The sequence below is a fragment of the Pteropus alecto genome, unplaced genomic scaffold, assembly GCF_000325575.1.
Source record: "Pteropus alecto unplaced genomic scaffold, ASM32557v1 scaffold86, whole genome shotgun sequence".
NCBI lineage: Eukaryota > Metazoa > Chordata > Mammalia > Chiroptera > Pteropodidae > Pteropus > Pteropus alecto.
This window is the reverse complement of record NW_006442109.1, coordinates 12,187,287-12,210,203: the sequence shown is the minus strand read 5'-3', so window position 1 is coordinate 12,210,203 and position 22,917 is coordinate 12,187,287. Positions and strand designations below refer to the sequence as shown.

Below are 22,917 nucleotides of genomic sequence, written 5' to 3'. Positions count from 1 at the left end.
TTTCAAAAGAAGAAATCTAGCCTAAGAAAATTTGAAATTAAAGACAATAGAAAAAAAATCCCTTTCTAGTCTTATTTATATTAGTGAAAACTTACAAATAGCCGATACAAACAAAAACAAAGATTCAGCTAAGTAAGCTATGATGACTTGCATTATGATATTATTTATCTACTAAAAACATTTTTAATTAGTTTGTAATACTGTGGAAAATGATTATTATGTAATTAGAATGGGAAGAATCAGGATACAGAATTATATAGAGCATGTCACCTCAACTATGTGAAATTATGCATAAACACTGGAAGGAGATGTGTCAAAATATTAGCAGAGCTTATCTTTGGATGGAGTGGGGCCAGACATGGAAGTCTGGATTCTTGCTGACCTGGATTTAAACCTCTCTTTCCTCCTGTGTGTGTGCCTGATACTTAGGAGACAACCTCTTAAGCCTGATTATCCAGGCTAAATAGCCCCTCTCTCACTGAATCATTAAGTAAAGTGCTTAGTTCAGTGTATGACATGTAATCATGCAACATGCGGAAGTTCAGTTGTTAATAAAAAAAAATCATTGGCTATACATATTTCACCCATTTTACTGCTCTCCTAAGGAAATCACTATATTTATTTTTATTCTGTTTTAAACAGCACACAGTAGGAGGCAGAGCCCCCGGTGGGCCTGACCTTTTATTTTTCTGTCTTATCTATTTTTGTGAAAAGCTTCAAATCATTTGAGCTAGGGTATAAAAGAATTCAAAATCAGAATAAAACTTAGATCTTTCTTCCTTCTTTAACTTGTATGAGGAAGAAAGTAGCAGGACTGGAAGGTAGACTCCAAGAGGACGAAGACAGTGTGTGGATGACCACAGTAGGTTGCTGGAAAGCCAGCACATCCTTCTTAGTGGTCTGACAGGAAACAACAGTATATTCCACACACAGGCCAGGAATTCACCTGTCCTCCAGATCCTCAGTCTTTATCTGTGAAATGGGGATGCAAAAAAAAAAAAAATCTATTTTGTAACATGTTGATCACATCCAGAGAAAAGACATCTGTGCAAGCGCCATGGAACTCTTCAGTGCCAAACGAACATGGGGAATAGCAGCTCCTGTTAGTTCCACTGGAACTTCAGCCCGGGAAGGCCGGTGCAGGAGCGAGGGCTACAGATGTGAGTGCATCCAGAGCTTAGGAGAGCAGAGGCAGCCATGGGGTGGTTAGAAAAACCAGGTTATAGAAGCAAACTTGACGCCGAGCTTGAAGGGTGCAAGGAGTAGAGAAACAGGGTGGTGCATTTCAGATGGAGGTAGGCAGCACAGGCTAAAATAGAGGCAGTTATGCAGGAATTGAAAGTATATCAGTTTCGTTAAAATGGAGAGTTCTTACAGCATGAGCAGGAGATGGGAAATGGGCGGATGCAGGGTCCTGACCCTTGGGCTGAGCAGTTTGAACCTGATTGCCCATGTATTTCAAAATACTATATGCATTAAAATTCACGTCCAAGCAATATTATAACACTGTGAACACATAGGGGTCTGCTTCCCTTTTTTTTTTTTAGCAGGTTTTCTTCTTGCACTTCTCTGCCCTTTCCCAGCAGTGCCAGAGTTCTGGATTGGTCTACAGTAAACTATCCTTTCCTCCTAAGAATTTCTTGGTAACTAGGCATCATCTTTAATAAAGGGCAGCTCTCAAGCAGTTTGAACCTGATTGCCCATGTATTTCAAAATGCTATATGCATTAAAATTCACCTCCAAGCAATATTATAACACTGTGAACACATAGGTGTCTGCTTCCCTTTTTTTTTTTTTTAGCAGGTTTTCTTCTTGTACTTCTCTGCCCTTTCTGAGCAGTGCCAGAGTTCTGGATTGGTCTACAGTAAACTATCCTTTCCTCCTAAGAATTTCTTGGTAACTAGGCATCATCTTTAATAAAGGGCAGCTCTCAATTCATTTGTCTGAAAGGTTCTAAAACATAACATTGAGACAGGGATAGTTGATAAATGCAAATATCTGCTTTTACAGTAAGGTTGAACTGGGAACAAATCTTTATGACCAACAGTATACTTAATGATGGAATTTCAGGTGCCAGTGCCAGGAGCCGACTGGGGATGGGAGGGTAAGTTGGAGTGCTCCTTGGCTGGCTTCAGTCCTACCACACGCACAGCTGACTCTGTTCCTTAGGGCAATGTGGGATGGTCTGGTCGTGGATTTCTAGCAGTGCCACCTTGAGAACATCTCTTGATCTCAAGATTATAGTTTATCTGAAAATGGAAAACAATATCAAAGGTCTTTTCCCATCATTCCCTGTTACGGACACACTTATTGGCTCTCTTAGTGAAGATAGAATTGCTGACTTGCCCTCTATCCAAGTATTAAATAAATACAAACCAAGTCCTTCTCTGTGGCAGGTACTGTGGTGAGCAGTACACATGGTCCCTGCTCTCAGGGAGCTTCCAAGTATTCCCGACAGATGGGGCTTTGGTTCTTTTTTGAGTTTCTCATTTGCGAAGCTGGAGAACTTCATCGTGTAAGCCATGAGGCTAAGCTTCTGTGGTCCATGAAACAGGTTGTTGATGGGTAGAAACAGTTGTGTCTGCTGGGGATTTGCCCTCTGTTCATCTTTGTATAATATCAGTCATGATGTTAGTGTGAATAATTCCTAGTGACTAATTTTTTAAAATCTTTTAAAATCTTTCCATAGAGCACATATTAATTCCACAAACATTTATTATCAACTGTGTGCTGGGTACTGTTCTAGGGCCTCGAGATTCAAAGGTGGCTATAATGATACAGTCTTTGCTCTCAGAGGAGAGTGGAAATGGGCAATGTATTCCAGGTACTGTGTTGTGTGTATATCTCATTACTGATGTTTTGGGAACAGACAAAGACAAGAGTATACAGTGGTAGCCCTGTGGGTTAAGGATATATGAAGTTTGCAAAGCAGCCCTGGGTGCCAACCCCTTGGCTGGAATTTTTATTGACTTGCCTGGACTGCCACTAAGTTCACACATGTGTGGATGGTTAATCATTTCTCCTGTGTTCCTTTACCAGCTGACCTTTTTAATGACTATTATTTCTAGTTGAAGTATTCAAATTCAAACAATAGTCTTGGCCTCCTATTCCCCCCTGAGGGAGAACTAATGAGAGAGTCTTACATGAGTATTCTCTCTGGTTCTCTGGTCTCTGTACTCTGGTTGCAAAGAGGAGCATGATCATTCTGGTCTTTTTCTAAGTAGGCTGTTAGCCATATGGAAAGATCATGTTAGCTGTGTTTACTTACTGTTTTCCTTGAGATATTTATTAGCTGGAGCTCTCACAAGTTGTGGCTTGGGATACTATAGGTGTCTTTCCTTGCAGACTCTGCCCTCAGGGCTCTTACTAGTTGGGAAGAGATGTAAGGGGCCCAGTAGGGAGACAAGGTTATTATGGGAGGCATTTGGCTCCCTGTTAAAGCTAGACTATTGATGAGACCAAAATGAGACGCTTGGCTCTTCCTTCTTCTCCTCCCACCCCTTCCCTTGAATTAAAGATATCTGGCTCCCAGTAAACCATTGACCTGTCTTATATCCTAGACAGTGACAGACAGGCACCCATGGGCTCAGTATATGGAGTCTGAATTTTCAAGGTGAGCCCCAAGATACCTGAGCACAGACAACCCAAGAGAGCAAGACTAGAACAAGACCCTGGTTTTTGCTTTTGAGGCACTTCTGGGTAGCTATGACTTAATCATTACAGATTCCTACTTGTCAAATGAGCTTATTCCCCTCCTTGCCTTTCAGAGGAGCAGGTAAGGGATGGAGAGAAGGGGAAACTCTTTCCAGGACACTTCTTTGCAAGAGCAGAATTGTTCACAGGAGATTGAGATATAAACACAGATGAATGATAGCTTTTATAAAGGCCCATATTTTATGCTGACATGTGGTTATATGATGCATGCTGTTATTGGAAGTGGACAAAAAGGGACAGGTAACAGCCAACATAATTGGGTGCAGTGATCTTCCAGTGAGTGGGTCAGAACGGAGTCAGTGGCTAGAGCGAGAGGATGGGAATGCTTCAGAGTCCTTCTAAAGCATCGTGGCTTGGCCCTGTGGTCCTTCCAGCCGAGTGGCACACCTCTGCTCTCTAGGAGTTTGTGCAGAGCAGATGGCGCCTCCCATGCACTGCCTCTGCATAGGGTCCTACTCCGTTGCCAGCCCTGCCCCAAAGGCTGTGATTTTTCCTTTCGTGTTCTTGGGTTGCGGGAATCCAGCTGACCTTTGAGAGATCAGCCTAGGTGCTAAGAGTTACCTGCTCCACAAACACACTCAGCCTCCTAGCTCCTCTTTAGATAGTTCTGCGTCTAGAAAAAGCACATAGTATGACTTGAGTAACGATGAACAAGGGAACTGTATAGCGAATAGAGTTACTAGAAGGCAAGCTCCATCTAGACAGGAATCTCATCTATCTGCTCCCTAACGCCTATAATATCTGGTATTAACAGATACAAAATAAACAATAAGATGAATTTTGCAGCCCAGGTGGTAGTTGAATACAGTATGCTGCTTCCAGTGTTTCTCTAACTCCCGTGAGTAATATTAATAATAACAAACCATGACCTGGCACTGCCTATGTGCCTTTGACATGTATTAACTTATTTAATTCTCTAGCAACCTTATAGATGGATCTATTATCTCCCGTTTTATAGAGGAGGAGACTGAGGCAAATTGCACTTAAGTAACCCGCTCAGTGTGGCAACTGGTTAAGTCAGGGGTGGGGTTGGAGCACCTCGTCACCCTCACTTATCAGGGCAGAGATCCAAGGGGTGGTTTCTCCTTTTAACCAATGATATGCATTTCTTTCAGAAAGGAGGAGGCTTTGGCTAAGATGGACTTGTTTGTCCCAGGGCGGACTGGGCGAGGCTCGGCAGCCAGCACTGCTGCCATCATACTGGACTGTTTACAGCTCCCTGGGCCTGAAAAGTGTTTGCTTTAAAAAGATAATGTCTGGGTTTCACCGTTGGTTCCATTGGCTCATCTTCTCAATGGATGACATAGAAGGGTTATTGTGTTGGTCCAGGTGACCTTCATTTATACAATTAGGGCAAAAATGGTCCGAGTGAGAAGAGATTATGAAAAGGAAAGCAATGCATCTTTTATGAATTTATACCCTGTCTTTTAGCAAAAACAAACCAAAAAAAAGCGGGGGGCGGGGGGATTTCAAGCCCAACAAGATAGCATGCATTCAAATTGGGGTAAAAGAAAAAAAAATAACAAAGATAGCATCATAAAAGAGAGATGGATTAGATTATAACAACACTGCTCTAAGCCTTCTTGCAGCCAGGCCTGAGAAAGGAAACCTGGTCAGTTCCCTAAGGCTCCCAGCCTGGAGAGGCAGGAATTAGCGGAGTGGGTGAGGATACAGAAAAGTGGAAGTGAGGGCCAGGTGCAGGCTGTACCAGTGCTATGCTGCCCTGAGAATATCACAGTGGAGAGGGAGCATCAGTCTTTATCACAGAATGTTGTCTGAGCTGCACAACTTTCTCAGGACTTTAGCAGATGGGTAGTGAGACTTCTCACAGTGTTGAAAATACATAGATTGTTGTATGCTTTATTCTACTCTCTTCGTGCTATAAGTTAGGACACTTAATTCCAACAGGTGTCCATTTTGCAAGTATTTCCTTCTGTCATGAGTGATGCTAGACACACATCAGTGCCATGTCCCCTGTGGAATGATTAAATCACCATGAACTTTGATTTCGGCCCTCACTGAGGTTTTTTTATGGGCATTATCCTATCGCATGATAATGAAAATACCTTGTCTTTATACCTAATTTTTTAGTTTACAAATTACTTTTTATGTCCACAGTTTGCATTTTTTAACATTCCCATGAAGGAAACTGCTGGCTTTGTTTCGTGCTTCATTATTGGAAACACTGAGTCATAATAAAACAGATTGCTAAGAGGAGGAAGAAGAAGAAATTAGAGGCTTTTAGTGTTTGACCACTGCATAGTGCTCTTTCAGAGTGACTAGGTTGGTTTTTGGTGTTTTCGTATGATATGTTGCCATGTAGTGATATCGATGCTTTTTCCAGTGGTTGTTTTGAGATGGTACAAAAGTTAATACCCATAATGGATCTCTGGTGTCCCTTGGTTTGTTAAACATCTACCCTGAACTAAGGATAGTGGCTTCCATTCTGTGGCCTCCCTGGTGAGACATGAGGATGAGGCAACAATGGGATCTCGTGGGAATAGTTGGCCGAGCATCGAATGTCTGTTGGCAAACTCCTTTCATGGGAGCTGGTGGCTTACTGCTCTCTGAAGAACAGAAAGAGGAAAAGTAACGGGGTTCACAGGTCCGAGGCATTGGCAGGCCTGGGATTGAACCTGAACCACAGACTCTGTCCAGCACCCTTTCCTTGAACCTAGACTTTCCCGCTTCCGTCCTCACACAGATCCAGGCAGCAGTATGGGCCCAGTCCAGAATGGAGATCATGCATGGTAAGGCACCTCCCTCCAGGAAGGGCACTTAGCGGTCCTGGGATTCCCTTAAGGGCCATAATTGGGAGAAACCATGTCTATATAGATAATGCATAAATCTGGAGTTGGCAGCAACCACATGATGCATACTTCTGGATAAAAGCCTTAAAAGCGTCATTTGGAGCCACGGCTTGTTTCTCTGCCCCTTCCAGCACAGGAGATGAGTCTACCTTCTTTGCCAGCCCTCTCCTCATCGCTATCCTGAACCACTGCTCTGGCCTCACCCCTCCACTAAGCTCCTCTTATCTCAGCTGCCAGACCTCCGGGCTGCCAGATTCAGTCGTGTCTCCGTTTTCATCTTCCCTGAACTGCGTCAGCATTTAGCACAGTCGATCTCTCCCTCCTGCTTGATGCACTTTCTCCTAGCCCCACCCCGTCTCCATTCTCCTCCCTCACCTACCACTTGGCCTCCTTGTTAGATCCTTCTCCTTGTCTTGATTTTAGAACATCATTCCAGGATTCAGTCCTTGGGTCTCTATCTTGCTCAATCCCTAGATGATCTTTCTAGTCCAAAGGATTTAAAATATGAAAGCAGCTCCCTCTCCTTGTTATATCTCCTACTTTGTACTCGACTCTGCTCCATCTCTCCACTGAATATGTCCCAAAGACACTCATTAGAGACTTGTGATCCCAAACCCATGCCTCTAGCAGTTTCCACACCTCAGTCAATGGCTTCTTCCTGTTTCCAGTTGTTCTGGATAGAGATTTTCCTTCACCGTCGTATTTTTAATGCTTCTCTCTTTCACTTCTGCTTCCCAACTCTTTGGGTTTCTCTCCTATGTTTCCCAGGCTCTGTCCTGCAGCCTCCCTGCTTCTGTCTGCTTCCTGCTTCTCCATTTGCCCCTTTCTCCTCACTCCCCTATGTGTCTTCCTTCTGCGCTCCTGTGTTTGTTTACTGTCCTGCTGTGGCTTCATGTCATTGTTCTGTTTTCCCCTTTGACTGAATCTCTTTATCTGCTTGGCTACAGGAACTATTCATTTGCTCTTCAGAAAGCCCAATTATTAGCCTGAGAAGGGCATCCTTAATTCAGGGACAGTTAATACTACCTCCTATTCCCAGGGAATGGAAGAGATCAATCATCCCATCTTCTCTGGCGGATCTCAGTGGTTCAGGAAACCCCAAAATTGTCACCAGCCTCAGAGGACAAACTATCTCATGGAGTAATCTGCATTACAGCAAATTTGTCTGTCTCTAGAGTTTAAATTTTGCTTCTCTAAATTAAGGAGTTAGTTGGTTGAATATGCTTGCAAAAAGAAAGTTGGGTAGAGCCTTTTACATATGACTTTAAAAGTCCTTGATATTGTAGATGGAAAATCATCGGATATTTTGAACTCCTCTGCTATGTCAACCATCTAATTTACTACAACTCAGACTGTAGTAAATTAATTCAATTTGGGGCAGATTTCCAGTGAACACTGCTGTTGTTTGTTGAGAAGTGTTTCTTAATATTTCTCAAGTAACAAATATTTTCACACTTTCACAGATATAATCATTCAGAACGTAAGTGGACAGGATAACTTTACAGTTGGTTGGCCTGAGTGCTTGCTTCATGAGAGTGTGTGTACACCCTGCCCAAGGACAACAGATCATCTGTTTTAAAATGTCCTCTGTATCCAAGTGATTTAGTCACCTGTTGTTAGGAAGCCAGCAATCAATCAAGCATGCTAAGAAACGATGCCCTAGAGGCACCCACTCCTTAGTCTGGGCCTGGTCAGCCTGTTGTCTTCTGTGCCTGTTGGCCACCTCACTGCTTCTTAGCATTTGCATTCTTAAGTGGGAAAAGGGCATAAAGTGAGCTGGGGTACAGCTTTAGTCCCTGTATATTCTCTAGTAAAACATAAGAAAGGAGTATGAGCTTGACATTCACATAGCTTTATGTTATCCATGCAGCTCTAGGATTCTCATAGCTACTAACTATAAAGTGCCTTACTTTGTTTGCCAGGATGACAGTCAGCAGGGTAAGTCTGTGTCCTCAGATGCAGGGAAGATGCCTCCCTCTTGGGCTCAAGACATGCATTGATAGAGACTGTCTTAGGCTGGGGCAGGGTTTGGGGGTGGAAGGGATCAGTTTCTGGCTATAGGATAGCAGGTAGTTGAAATAAACCAGATGTACCAACTCAAAGTAAATGACCTAAATTATTGGGTTTGAATTTTAAAAAGTCGTTTATGAATTAATTCACACCTAGCCTAAACCTGCAATATTTTCTAAAGCCATTGAACTGCATCAGATGCAAAATATCCCAGTAGTTTGAATAAAATAACAATTGAATTGGCGTTTTCTTCACTTTGTGACCTCCTGAGAGTGTGTAGCCGTCTGGCACACTGGAGTGTTTAAAATCGGCCATTCTGGTGGCCGCGCATTGGCCTGGCCTGGATGTCCTCTTGGGATTTAATTCTTCCATGAATTAGACAAGGCTGATATCACTGTAGCTACTTTATTTGTGGGGAAATTGAGGCAGAGTGACCACAGTACCTCTAGTACCTCTTGCTCAGATTTACAGTCTGGATTAGGCCCAGAAGCCAAATCTTCTGGAACATGATGTGGCGGAACTCTTTTGCCATAGGGAATACCCGAGAGGGCATTGGTGATTCTTCCCCTGTCCCCAGGAACTGGTGGGGAGGGAGCCTGAGCATTGATGGTGAGGACAGAGGCATCTTCAGGAGACAGCTGTGGGCTCCCAAGGCTCTCTGCCTCTCACCTGAAGAACGGTGACCTGGGAAATGCCACTCCCTATAGGACCCCTTTTAGAAGACTCCAAGCAGGGAACAGCCTTGGAAAAGGAGGTTGGGTGACTTCTGTATTTTCTCTTCCCGAGGGACTCTACTTGCCATACTATGGTAAGGTTAGCTCCAAAATCATATACTGCTGTTTTATTTTAAATTTTTCAAAGATCTAGTTTTTGTGTGTTTATGCAAAGCACTCTTTAATTGCTGTTTTATTCTCTTCTGATTTTTAAAGCTGATTCAGAGTCTAGCGTGTTTTTCCCCCCCTCGGAATGAATAATTATCCTGACTATCAGAGTCTGTCTCTGTGTTTTCTAGGCATTCTAAGTGAGAGTCTTCAAATCATCTAGGAAGATGGTGGCCCTGTCCTTAAAGATTTGTGTCCGCCACTGCAATGTGGTGAAGACCATGCAGTTCGAACCATCTACAGCTGTGTACGATGCATGTCGAGTCATTCGGGAACGGGTGCCCGAGGCACAAACTGGTCAAGGTAGCTGTTGGTGATTTGCGGGCTTCTTGAAATATGTTTGTATGTTCTTCATTTAGTAGCGAAAGAAATGGAGGCTCTGGATGGTGCACATGCCCACTAGTATGTATGTTTCAACTGAAATGTCTTCTAAGCCTGGATACTACTTGCTTCCTGTGTGAGGCTTCCTGTGTGATGACATCTGCCACTGACGAGCGAAGCCCATCACCATGACCCTCCCAGCATTGCGCTCTGCAATTTACAAGTCACTTTTTGATACATCATCTCATTTGCCTTTTTGATACACTTTTTGATACATCATCTCATTTGCTGCTTATAACAATTATGGATTTTGTATATCCTGAGCCCTGTTTTCTGTGCATGAAAACTTTCCATTGCCAACAGCCTGAAGAAGACCTGAACTGCCATCAGGACCCAGGCCAAGACTTATATTTCAAGTACTTCGAAAGGACTTTGTAAATTTTATCTCACACCATTTTTTTTTAAAAAGGCATTTGTGATATATGTTTTGTTTAATATTTCGTTAAACCACTAAGAAGACCCCCATTAATCTAAATTTAAACAAAAGCCACTCATACCATTTTTCCATTTCCCTTTTTCTTCTCTCTACATTTCCTTCCTTTATTTAGTGATTATTTGCCAGACACTTGAGAAGCTGGAACTTCTCCCAGATTGATAAAACTTTTTTAGTATGGAAGTGGTATAAAACTTAGCTTAAAAATTGGAAGCATAAATATCAAGGATAATTATAGGTAAAATGGGTCTTCAAAATACATTTTTTATAAAACTGCTGATCTTTTGGTCTAAAGCATTATTTATATTATTTAAAAACACTTATTTCTAGATTACCCAGAAATAAAATTTGCTTACTTCCCCAACCTTACTCCAAATGCTGGTTGTTACTGTTTTTCTCCCAGGTTTTTCCCTGCTTTGGATTGGATCGCTTTGTAGCTCGGAAAGTATAAAAACCTTTAAAGATCTTGGAGTTGTTTTTCTAAGGAACAACAAGAGCTCAGACCCTCACCTGGATCTTTGAGGTTCTTTTGAATCACATTAAGAAAGAGAGGGGTCCTTATCCAGGAAATGATACTGCTTTCCTCCTGCTACCACCCTTTGTACTTCCTGGATTTCTATGGAGAACATGGAGTTTAATTATTCAACTTTTTTCATAATTGGTGGCATGGAGGCCAGAAGCTCCATCTCACAGGGAGCTCCTACTTATCTTCTTTAATACTATGTTGAGATGATGGAAAAATTATTCCAAATGTAAAGGCTCCATTGGTCCCTCTGTGCCCAAGTGGCCTTGGGTTTAGATGGTCATTTTATTTTTTTTCTCCATTTCTGTCTTATTATTCTTCATGGATTCTTGGCCTGGTTTTTATAGCAAGTGATAAGGAACAGAGCCAAATTCAGTTAGAAAGAAATTTGGACTGCTTTGTTCCTGATGTTTACCTCAATTTTAACACAATTACTTCCCACTGGTTTTAAGAAAAATGAACCTTGTCTGCGGGTGTTGCTTTTGCAACTCAGTTCTTATTCCTCCTCAACTGCTTTAGTCCCAGTGGCTGCTTGTGGTGTCAAAACGAAACATTTCTCTACTGAAGAAGACTCATTCTTGCCAGGTCAGCAGACTCAGGGCCTGGAAGTCAGTGATGGCTTCATTACTTTGTCTTCTATTTTTCTTTCTATTTATCTTCCAGCTTCTGACTATGGGCTGTTTCTCTCTGATGAAGACCCCAGGAAAGGAATTTGGTTGGAAGCAGGCAGAACACTGGATTACTACATGTTGCGAAATGGGGTATGCAACTGATCTCGTTTCTTGGTTTTTGAAATTGCTTTGTCCCTGAGCCTTCCATAGAAATCAACACAATTATGCTTCAAAGTAAAGGGGAGACCCAATGATTTATTTTGATTCAAGGGCATCTTATTAATAGTTTCGACATAATGTATTTTGTAAGGGCTGTCCTGGTCATCATAGACAATACCAGTAGTCCAAATTCTTGAAACTCCACAGAGCAATTAAAGCAGCTTGAGGTTAGTATTTAAAGCTGTTTCTACATGCCATTATCGGACTTGGTAGTTACGAAATAAGGTACAGCATTTTCGTGAAGTATCCTAGTGATTGGTGATAAAAAGTAATGATAGATTTGAGGGAAAACAAAAATATAATCCTCAAGGTAGTCAAAGATTGAATTTCAATCTGTGTTTTGTTTTTTTAAAAGAAAGTTCACATTAGATGTAAGTTTAATAATTATCCATAATAGTAACAAAAAAAATGATTGTGCTATGGAAGTGGAGAGAGTAAATGTGTATGAATAAATGAGTAAAAAGTGTTAAATGCTCTGTTCGTTTTAACCTCTGAGATACTGAGTTTTGGTATGTGAAATGCACGTCAGATTGGTCAGTATTTCATAAAGCAAGAGCGAAGTAGGCTGTGCTGTTTAATTTTCTCCTCCATAATTCTATTTTTAAGATGTGTAGTAAAAAAGTCTCTGTTTAGAGATAACTCCCCAACTTATGACCTTTGATTGGCCTTGCCATTACCAAGAAAACTAGTCCTACTGTGATATCCTGTAACTGCGAGGAGTTATGGGGGTGTTATTTATGTCCTTCATGACATAGATATTAAGAATTGCTTATAACCATGTAAGAGATAATTGGAGAAGCACACAACTGGCTTTTTAAAAGGCAAGTAGGAATTTTCCTCTGCTAATTCTCATTAGAGCAGATCCTTCCCAGCCTGTCAGGAGGACATATGCTACTTTCACTTTACAGAGGTTAGTTTTCAGTAATTGTGAGCTATAAATAGTATTCTTTGGGTGCAAATTCATTATCAGATATTTTAACAATCTTAATGAAAGCAATTATTTAACCCTGGAGTTCCTACATTAGTGGCAAAAACCTGGTGAACGCTTTAAAGGAGAAAATCAGAGGTGTACCAGAAAAATTTTATTTTTTAAAGAAAGGTGTCCAAGTTCATTATCTAGTTTCCTATGCCATATGAATGTTTGTGTGGTTCTGCTCTAGGATATTTTGGAATATAAAAAGAAACAGAGACCTCAGAAAATCCGGATGCTGGATGGATCTGTGAAAACAGTGATGGTGGATGACTCCAAAACAGTTGGGGAGCTTCTGGTTACTATTTGCAGTAGGATAGGTGAGTAATCACATGCCTAGGTTCAAGTTTTTGTTATTTTAATTACATGCATCTTTTTTTCACCCCTATTTAGTATCTACGCAATCTTTAATGTGTCCTGCACTCTGATTTCTGCCAATCTCAAGAGAGTATGATCCTTCTCCTGATTTGCAAATGCACTGACTGGTACTATAAACACTTGAACTTCTCACTAAATCAAAATTGAGAGCTTTTACTTCTCTTTCAAAAGCTGAGGAATTTTCATATTGCAAATACTGTTTCTGAGATCATATAATTCTGTCTCCCACCCATTGCAGAGATTCTGTATCTCCTTGAGGACACATGGGAACAGCCTATATATGATCGATTGCTACATAGCTTTTTTTCTTATAGCTTCTATTAATCTCAGAGAACAAATCTGTTTCCTTTCTACATAAGACTCTTCAGATCTTTGAAGAAAGTAGCCTGGTCTGTCTTAGTTTACTCTTCATGCAACTGGAGCCCAGCTTCTTCAGCCATTTCTCGTTTGACATTGTCTTGCCTTGTTCTACATGATCTCTACTTCGTACTTCTTGAAAATTAGACAGAAGAACTGCACATGACATTTTAAGCATAAACTAACTGAAAATACTCCTTTTCAGCCAGAGTTATTTGATATGTGCTCCATGGGTGGCCCCCGACCCTCATCTGGGTAAAGCTTCTTTCTGTCCTTTGCCACCATGGACTTCTAGGAGTATTACAGGACCCATATTGTAAGAGGAGATAGCAGTATGTAATCTGATAATATAACATAATTTTTATTTTTAGGAATAACAAACTATGAAGAATACTCTTTAATCCAAGAAACAATTGAAGAAAAGAAAGAGGAAGGGACGGGTACGCTAAAAAAAGATAGGACACTGTTACGAGATGAAAGGAAAATGGAGAAGTTGAAGGCTAAGCTTCACACAGATGATGACCGTAAGTGTCTGAGAAGGAAGTGTGACACAGGCACATGGTTTTGCCAGGCCTCACTCCCCTCCTATCAACTATATGACCCAAGGCAGGGTTTTTTGTTTTTTCGTTTTATCTGTAAATATTTTATTTAGTCTGTGTCATTAAAAGATTAAAACTATTAAAAAAAATGACTGTTTTACTTCTAAAAACATAATCTCTTCATCAAATATATAAGGCATGTTTAAGTTTTCTCCGTTGTCTTCTAAAAAAATTTTTTTTAACAGTTTGTTTGAACTGGGGTTCAAATAATGTTGAATGATGTGTTGCTTACCTCTTTTAGTTCCGAGGACTTGCCTCCATCTTTTATATTTTGTTTTCTTCAAATTTTTAGGAGGAAGAAACCAGATTGTTATTTGTATAGAGTTTTCTATAGTTTGGGTTTTGTGATTGCATACCTGTGACGTCATATAGCATGTTCTTCTATCCTCAGGTCCCCCCACCCCCCGCCCTCCTTTTAATTACTGAGATCTGGAGGCTTGATCAGATTCATGTGTATGTGAATTTTTTTTTTTAAATAAAGACTCCTTCATATGTAGTGTTGTGTACAGTAAGTCCTCATTTAATGTCATAGGTTCTGTGACTTTAAGCAAAATGATGTATAAAAAAACCAGTTTTACCATAGACCAATTGATAGAAATGAGATTTAAGTTTCTACAGCATCTCATCAACGTTAAGATGGAACGATGTTATTAAAGAACCTGCTGTACTTCCATTAGGAAGTTGTATCTGGTTGTTTCCTTTTTGTGTTATTAATAACCATTGATGATCATTGCCTAGAGCCATCATTTCCTTAGGGGTTACAACATGATAATATAATTCTATCATAGGAAAGTAATTTTCTATGATCACATAGCTAATATTTGGAAAAGCTATCAGTACAGCCCATGTATCCCCAAAGCCTGTGCTGTGTGCACCTGGCTTCCTGACACCCCTCCCTCCAGAAGATCTTACTTCATGCACAATTCACTGAGACTTTTCTAGCTTCTTTCTTTCCTTGTTCTTGCTGCTACATCAGGAAGATGTCATCATCATCATTATGTTTATTGATCTTCAATGGGATTTTCCTCTGACCCTTTCTCCACTTTTTCTGCCTCATTTGATTTCCAGTTGTGTGCTTCTTTCCAAGTGAGACTTTAGTAGACAAATCAGAGGATTTTTAATAACGTGTATGATACTCTCCCCGGTACTATGGGAAATGAGGTCAATCTGACACATTCCCTGTGCTAACGTTGTTTATAATCTAGTGACGCTTGCAATAAATATATGATCGATTGCTAGAATGTATATGTTAATCCTAGGGAGGAGTGTAGGAATGAGAGGTGTAGGAATTGTAGAGAAGTGTTCAATTCCTGTGCACCTTGATATCAGCCAAGCGTTTTCTGAATGAGTGAGATTCAAGCTGGGCCATGGGCAGGGTTCTGCCACTCCCACTTCCTAGTGTCCTGTCCTCCCCTCCCCCCAATTACTTTCATTTTCCTCCTCTTTTCTCCTTAGGGTCAGAGATAACTCATTATGCTCAGTTTATAAATTATTTCACCTGACAAGACTGAAATATCCACTTTTGACTTAAAGGAAAATGCTGACTTTGTTGTCTTGGCATAAAGCACTAATTTCCTTATTTCTTTTACCCCCTAGAGGGAAGGGGCATATTATAAATTCACTGTGGGGCTTTAACTAACTTTAGAAATGGCTGGCAATTTTCTCTTATTTGCTTCTCAGTATGTCATGTGGTACATGATGGTACACGTAAAATTACTTTGCGAAATTAAAAAGCACAGTTCTAACATAAGTAACTATTACTGAATATCAGCATTATAGAAATCCACATCTGTATCATACTGCTGTTTTGATAAATCTCCTTAAATTAAGAGGAAAAATAAGCACAGCTCTTTCATCTGTCTTGTGTTGCAGTAAATTGGCTGGATCATAGCCGAACATTCAGAGAACAAGGAGTAGATGAAAATGAAACGTTGCTGCTTAGGCGAAAGTTCTTTTACTCGGATCAGAATGTGGACTCGAGAGACCCTGTGCAGCTGAACTTACTTTATGTTCAGGTACCATATTTGATGCCCAGACATGAAGGTTGGTGAAAGTTCAGGAAGCCCCTGGCTGTGGCTAGTGCTGAGCAAGAGCTGGACTCTGGCTTCCATCGTATGTGTGGCATGCGGTTTCCAGGAGGAAACTTCTTTTACAACATGGTAATATAATTCTACCATAGGAAAGTAATTGTCTATGGCCACACAATTAATATTTAGAAAAGCTATTATTACTACACCCCATGTATCCCCAAAGCCTGTGCTATTCCTGGTTCCTCACATGTGTTTGGTTATGGTGCAGACTGATATTTGATGTGAGCTGCTGGCCATCAAGAGGAGGGTCTTTATTTGGCCTCCCAGATAGGGACCTGGCGGCCTGTACTATCTCTCTCTTTCTGGCTTTGAGGCACTTAACTGGCTCACCACTTCAAATGCACTAAAGCTTTCTAGCATCTTAAAATATAAGTGAATATTGGTCAGAAAATAAGTACGTCTCATTAACTAAACAATATCCTCTCAATAACCTTGTTCTTTACCATTAACTAATTAGACTTAGACAAGTCATTTAACTCATTTGAGTTGCAGTTTCCCAATATGTAAGATGTGGTCTTTGGACTAGCCAGCCCCCAAGGTTTCCTTTGGCTCAAGGAGAACATCCATTTTTCTTCCTTTCTTACTTCTTTCATTCTTTCCTCTCCTATTTACGTACCTATGTGTCTACAGTAGAAACCACAGCATCACCTGTGTTTGTAAAAGAATTTTATTGGAATGCAGCTCATTCGTTCACATATTACACATTGTAAGCCCCCTTTTTGTCACATAGTTGTTTATATAGTCCATGGCTGCTCTCATATTCCAATGGAAGAGTTCAGTAGTTCTGACAGACAGCATGGCTCACACAGTTTGATATGTTTCCTATCTGGCCTTTTACAGGAAAAGTTTGCTGATCCCTTAGTAGATGGAAAAATGGCATGGAAAGAGGACTAGGAGGAAAGAGGCTGGGAGGCCAGAAGGAAGGGAGATATCAGGGCAATAAGAAGATGCTTGTTTGGTTTAAGACTCAGAGCCATAGCTTAGAACAGGGGTCCCCAACCCCCCAGCCACGGACTGGTAGGACTGGTACTGGTCCCTGGCCTGTTAGGAAATGGGCCTCACAGTAGGAGGACTAGCGATCCAAGATTCATCTGTATTTGCAGCCAGTCCCCAGCGCTAGCATCACCATCTCAGCTCCACCTCAGATCATCAGGTATTAGATTTTCATAGGAGCTCTGGTCCCTGGTGCCAAAAAGGTTGGGGACCGCTGGCTTAGAGTGTTCATCTGAGAGTGATCTGATGGTCATTTGAGTAGAGAAAAGAAAGCCAGAAAAGGAACAAATAGCAATAGCAGTGATGGACCAAGAACTAGGAGAAGAACTTCAGTGAGTTCCTGACTCTAGGACTGTGTATTTGCTTATGATTTCCCCTAAATGTCTGCAGTATTGAGTTCTCGTGTCTGTCTCTGTTCCCCTTCCCTCTTATTTATCTTGGGATGGGGGTTGGGTTGATTTTACCTCTAGATAATTTTCCTATTTGCTTTATGATTTAGGGTCATTAAAAGTATGTTGTATTTGTTTCCCCCTCTGTGGATCTGGTCATTTCACAAGGCTTTCCCTTTGCCTCTTTACTTTTCACAATTCACTTCTACCTTCCTAGATTATACTCAAGCTTTAGTGTTAATACACCGGACATGGCTGAAGCTGTCCATCTACAGGCAATTTTGGGTGAAGACTTTAATTTTTGCCCTAATTCTACTGTGCTACAGTCAGCTGCTGTGTCCTGAATGCATCGCTGTGGGTTGGCTGGTACATTTCCCCTTGCTCCACAGAGAGTATGCACCCAGGTGCAGGAACGTGTCAGTCGACAAAATGTGTTATTCTCTCAAGCTCCTGATGCTTTTTGCTTTCTCCTGTGTTTCAGGCTCGGGATGATATCCTGAATGGCTCCCACCCTGTCTCCTTCGAGAAAGCTTGTGAGTTTGGTGGATTTCAAGCCCAGATACAATTTGGACCTCACGTGGAGCACAAACACAAACCCGGATTCCTAGAGTAAATGACCTTTTGTTTTCCTTTTTTCTCTTTTCCTCTTTTTTTTTCCCACTGTTTATTTTTGAGCTAGCTAGGTAAAATGCATACCACAGTTTCAACTAGTTGTGAGATTGTTAGCTTTTCTTAGTCGAGTGTATGATCAAATTTGTGGGCCTTCGGGAAAGCAAGAGACCTGCAAATTCAGTGTTGGGATGACTGAAGGTTATCTGCTTCAGAATCTGTAGCACTCTGCCAAGCTGTACTGTCTAGCACGTCCTAGGGTATATCTCTGGAGTTGAGGAACGTACTTCTTCCATCTCCTGAAACTTCTACATATTAGAACATGCCTTCTTCAAACAGAGCCAAATTTCATCATCTTTAATTTCTTTTTAAGACTCTTATATGAGAACAACAGAGTATAAAAGACAGAACTTCACATTCTTTATTACTCTCTTACAAATTCTTCATTGCGTCGAAAGGATGATTAAATACTTGCTCCACTCTTTTCACCCTTCTGATCTTTGGTTCCCTTTTATAAAATGATAGGGGTATTTTTCTCTGGCTCAGACTGAAGAGAAAACTAACCCTACAGATTCATCCTGGCCCCATAGAAAATGGGCCTTAGGGTCGGTTTCCTGGAATACCCAGCAGGACAAACCCAGCCATACATCGGCTGCTATTGGTCGGAGGTAATCTTCCCCTCTCTTTTGATCTGGGGTTCTTCAATGTTTTTTTTTATGTTTCTTCCTCTGTTAACATTCCATTATCTATCACTCAATCTCCCTTTCTGTCTTTCTTCTCTTTCCTCTTAGGGAAGATGAAACATTTGGCTAAGCCAAAAACAAAAATAAAAAATCAGAATCTTGACGTGATCAATATCTTGCTGTCACCTAGAATACAACTTGTAGAGGCTTTAGAAGTGGGGACCTGATGCTAATGCTGACTGGGGGTGGGCGGGTGTCAGGTTTCCTGCAGGATATGCCAACATGAAATGTGCTGAGTAAGTCATCCATTGTATTGTGTCCAAGTCTATTGACTCCACTTTCACTTTGGTGGAAAGTAGGAGGGACCAGCAGACACACCCTAGAGTAAGAAGAAAATTCTCCTAGTGGCTGAGAATGCGGGGCCAACACGCTGTTTGGTCTAAACTGAGTTGTTTTGAAAGAACTCTACCCTTGGGTTAATGAATCTCAGGGGGCCTTTCTAAAATGATGCTTTGTCCTACAGTATACCATATGATGACTTTCAGAATGGTTTTGAGCAGGTCCTGTCACTTTTGTTCTATATTCTCCAAACGAGTCATATGGCCAAGTGTTCCTCAGGGCCCATTTGTACCTAGTCAGTCTGGCCTCCTTGCAGGAGCCACAGGAAGCTTGCCTTTCTCTCTGTTCTGTGACACCCAGGACACCTTACAAAAGGTGATGTGCACATTCTCTTTTAGTAGTTTCACATTTCCACATTCAAACCTCACAACTGGCCCCTCAGATACATTTGGCATCATAAACTTGTGGATTATGGCCATGGAAATTAACTGATAAACATCAAGAACTCATTAAGCCCTGGAGGAAACAACACCTTTTGTTTCCATATGCTTCTTTGAGTGACTAATGAAGAACAGGAGAAAATGAAGAATAGATTTATGAACCAAAAAATTTTAAGATATTTGCACATTTTGGGGCTTTCTTAACTGTAAACTTACATGGCCCCGATAAGAAGGTGATCTAAATGTAGCCATTCATCGGGTGCCTGAAATGATGCTGCTACCCTGGTCATTTCATGCATGCCTTTTCTCTAAAGTTTTGGGACAGCTAATTCTCAGGGCCCCCTTAATTGTGAATTAAGAAGGCAATGTGTGTTATGCCATAGATGTAGAAGAGTCACAGAGGAGTAGTGGCTTATTCAGGTACACAGAATTTTTCCACAGGTAGCTTTTGACTACTCACACTGAGTCCTCTTATTTAGAAAGGGAATCCTACTTTCACAGTTGTTCCTTTCACTGGCCTCCCAATATGCAGCAAAATTGGGAAAGTGCTTTACAATGTGATTACAAGGTCCTGTGGTCTCTTTCCGAGCGTCACTAGTTGTGCCAACTACATCAGAGTGAATGTTTTTGTACCGCTGACTGCTGGTGTGAGGATCACAAATACTGTCGGAGCATTAGTATTGCTCTTGCAGTATTTTCTGTGATTTACTGGCCTATCGAACGCTGCATACCAACACTCCATTAAAGAGGTCCCTTCTCTTAATAATCTGAGATAGCCAAGGTTAGGTAATTATATTTAGTCAATTTTCTTATTTCTGAGATTATAGTATAAAGCTCATGCCTCTAGTGGTATGTGTATTTTTACTCAGATTCCAGATTAAACAAGCTCATTATATCTGGTGGCAATTATTTTTCCTTATGAAATTGATATAGTTTGTAATTAAACCAAACCTAGTCTAGGTAATGAGGCATTTTCATTTAATGTAGATGTTTCATTACGTACATTATTCCACATACCACATTTCCCTGATTGTATGTTGGACAGTCAGAGTCTGTTCTGGGATAATATACCTGGGCTGTCTCCAGCGACTGGCTGGGCCATGTTTGCCAGGCTTTATATTTTTCCCCCATCTAGCTTTCCTTCATATATACTATCTGCTTGAACAATTCAGAGTTTTAAAAATAACAGAAGGTTGGAAACTTGTCACAGAGCCAGGCTGAAGATATAGCCAGGCTAAGATTTCACCCACCTATCTTCCGGGTAGGGTACATTTAGTGAGTACATTTTTTTAAATTTTTTGAAAATTTGTTTAGCATTTTTGCTCAAAGTCAGCATACTATGGACCTTTTCATTAGATTCTTTTTCACCTTTCTTCAGGCTCTGTAATGCTTTCTGGACTCAATAACACCTTGGTAAAAGTGTTTATTTAGAATAATGAAAATCAGAAATTAAAAGATTTTCAGAGTTTTCATGGATTTAAGGGTCTCCTGTCTGCTCTATAGATGGAGAAAATAGTGCTTTATCTACTTGACACTTTTCTTCAGGTCATCTCCAAAGAGTCCCCAAAAGGGACATTTTATGGGAGCATTTTAAGTATTAACAACACAATCCAAAAATCATATATATACATTATGCTCTTCCGTGTTTAGCAAGTGACTACGGAAAGCATGCCACATGGTATTCTTTAACTCGTGGAGGCCGTCATACATGTGTTCTATTGTGCCAGCTATAGGGAAGATATAAGGAGATATTATGTACTAATTCTTTGTTCTTTTTGAGACTACAATCTGTTTGGCAAATAAAAATATGAAATTGTTATTATGGAGAACCAAAACTTGGCTCTGACTTCAACAGGGTCTAATCTTTATGTTTTGAATGCAGGGTGGTTTATTTAAGATTCCAAAAGTTTCAGTGTGGGCTATGTGAACTATTATGAGTTGTTTCTAGAATGATGGCAAGAGTATGGTACAAGAAGCAATGTTGATCAAAGAATTTGGAAAAATAGAAAGTACATAAGGTAAAGAAGAATTAGCTCTCAAAACAGCAACAACAAAACCTATTATAATAATGATGAACCCCTTGTAAACGTGCAACACTTTAAGAAGTGGTTAGAATCATAGCCTTCTATAGACTTCACTGTATCAAAGGAGATTCAATGTGCGATAAAATTTAGTCTTTAGGTCAAATAAATGTGATAAAATTGAAGATAGCATTAAGCGATGGCTATAAAGTGTTGTATAATTCTTTTAACATTGTGTGTGTTTGAGAGTTTTCATAATAAAATATTGGGGAAATATCGGTAGCCCAAAAGTGTAAAAGTGTATAACTTCCAAACCAGTAAGGGGTAGGGAGTGTAGAAGAGATACGAACAACTTGACCAATACAGTAGGAGTTGTACAGGGTGGATTATTGAAACAAAGCAAGAGAAAGTATGGTAAATAGAATATATAAAATAAGATATGAGAAATACTTCTAAATATATTAGGCATCACAGCAAATACAGTTGATCCTTGGACAGCATGAGTTTGAACTGTACAAGTCCACTCATATGTAAATTGTTTTCAACAGTCGGCCTTTTGTATTGCAGCTTGTACATCTGTAGATTCAACCAACTTTGGATCAAAAACAGTATTTTCACATTCCCAGCCATTGCTCAAAAAAACTGTTTTCAAGCCACAGGTGATTGAATCCATGGATGCGAAGATCTGACTATAGTTAAGTTTTGGGGGAGTCAGGAGTTATATATGGATTTTCAACTGCATGGGGTAGGCACCTTTTAACACCCGAGTTGTTCAAGGGTCAACTATATGAGTAAAGCAAACTGAAATAGGCAGAGGTTCTCATTTCAGATAGAATTTTTGAGAAGTCCAGCTCTATACTATCTCTAAAAGGCACACTTAAAATTCAAGGACAGAAGGTAGTTCAAAGTAAGGGTGTCAAAAATGATGCACCAGGAAAATAGTTAAATAAAAGCTAGAGAAGTTGTATTCAATGTCACACAAAATAGACTTGTAAGGCAAACAAAACATAAGTAGAGGCAATGAAGGTCGTTATAAAGATAGGACTAATTCACCAGGATAATATGCACCTAACATTACCTACATGCACCTAACATTAACTTGAAATGTAGAAAAGAAAAATGGTATTTCAAGGAGAATTTTGGATACACAATTTTAGTAAAATTAGTTAACATACCTCCCTCAGGGAGTGATAAGTAGAACAAGATCAAAATAGAAGAAAATATTTTAGCCAAGAGAAAGTAATGAAATAGCAGTCGTAGAATCAACAAAACCAAAAGCTGCAGCTTTGGGGAAAAAAATATGCAAATATCTGGTAAGTTTGAACAAGAAAAATAAAAGAAGAAAAATGCAAAAATAAATATTAGTAATAAAGATGGGGTAGAACTTCAGATAGAGATTTTTTTTTTAATCTTCTAAGCATTATATGTTCCAGGTATTTTTTTTTCTTTTATTTATTTATTTATTAT

The 22,917-nt window shown here is 40.3% G+C and overlaps 1 protein-coding gene across 1 annotated transcript in view; it reads left to right on the top strand.

Moving 5' to 3' along the window:
• Window positions 1-22,917, top strand: part of TLN2 (talin 2) — a 397,436-nt gene that overhangs the window by 203,745 nt on the left and 170,774 nt on the right. Inside the window, exons 5-10 of the mRNA XM_025038744.1 lie at window positions 9,547-9,718; window positions 11,416-11,513; window positions 12,743-12,872; window positions 13,659-13,811; window positions 15,759-15,901; window positions 17,840-17,967. Coding sequence (XP_024894512.1) covers window positions 9,583-9,718; window positions 11,416-11,513; window positions 12,743-12,872; window positions 13,659-13,811; window positions 15,759-15,901; window positions 17,840-17,967 — 788 coding nt within the window. The 5' untranslated portion in view covers window positions 9,547-9,582. The remainder of the gene's footprint in view (window positions 1-9,546; window positions 9,719-11,415; window positions 11,514-12,742; window positions 12,873-13,658; window positions 13,812-15,758; window positions 15,902-17,839; window positions 17,968-22,917) is intronic.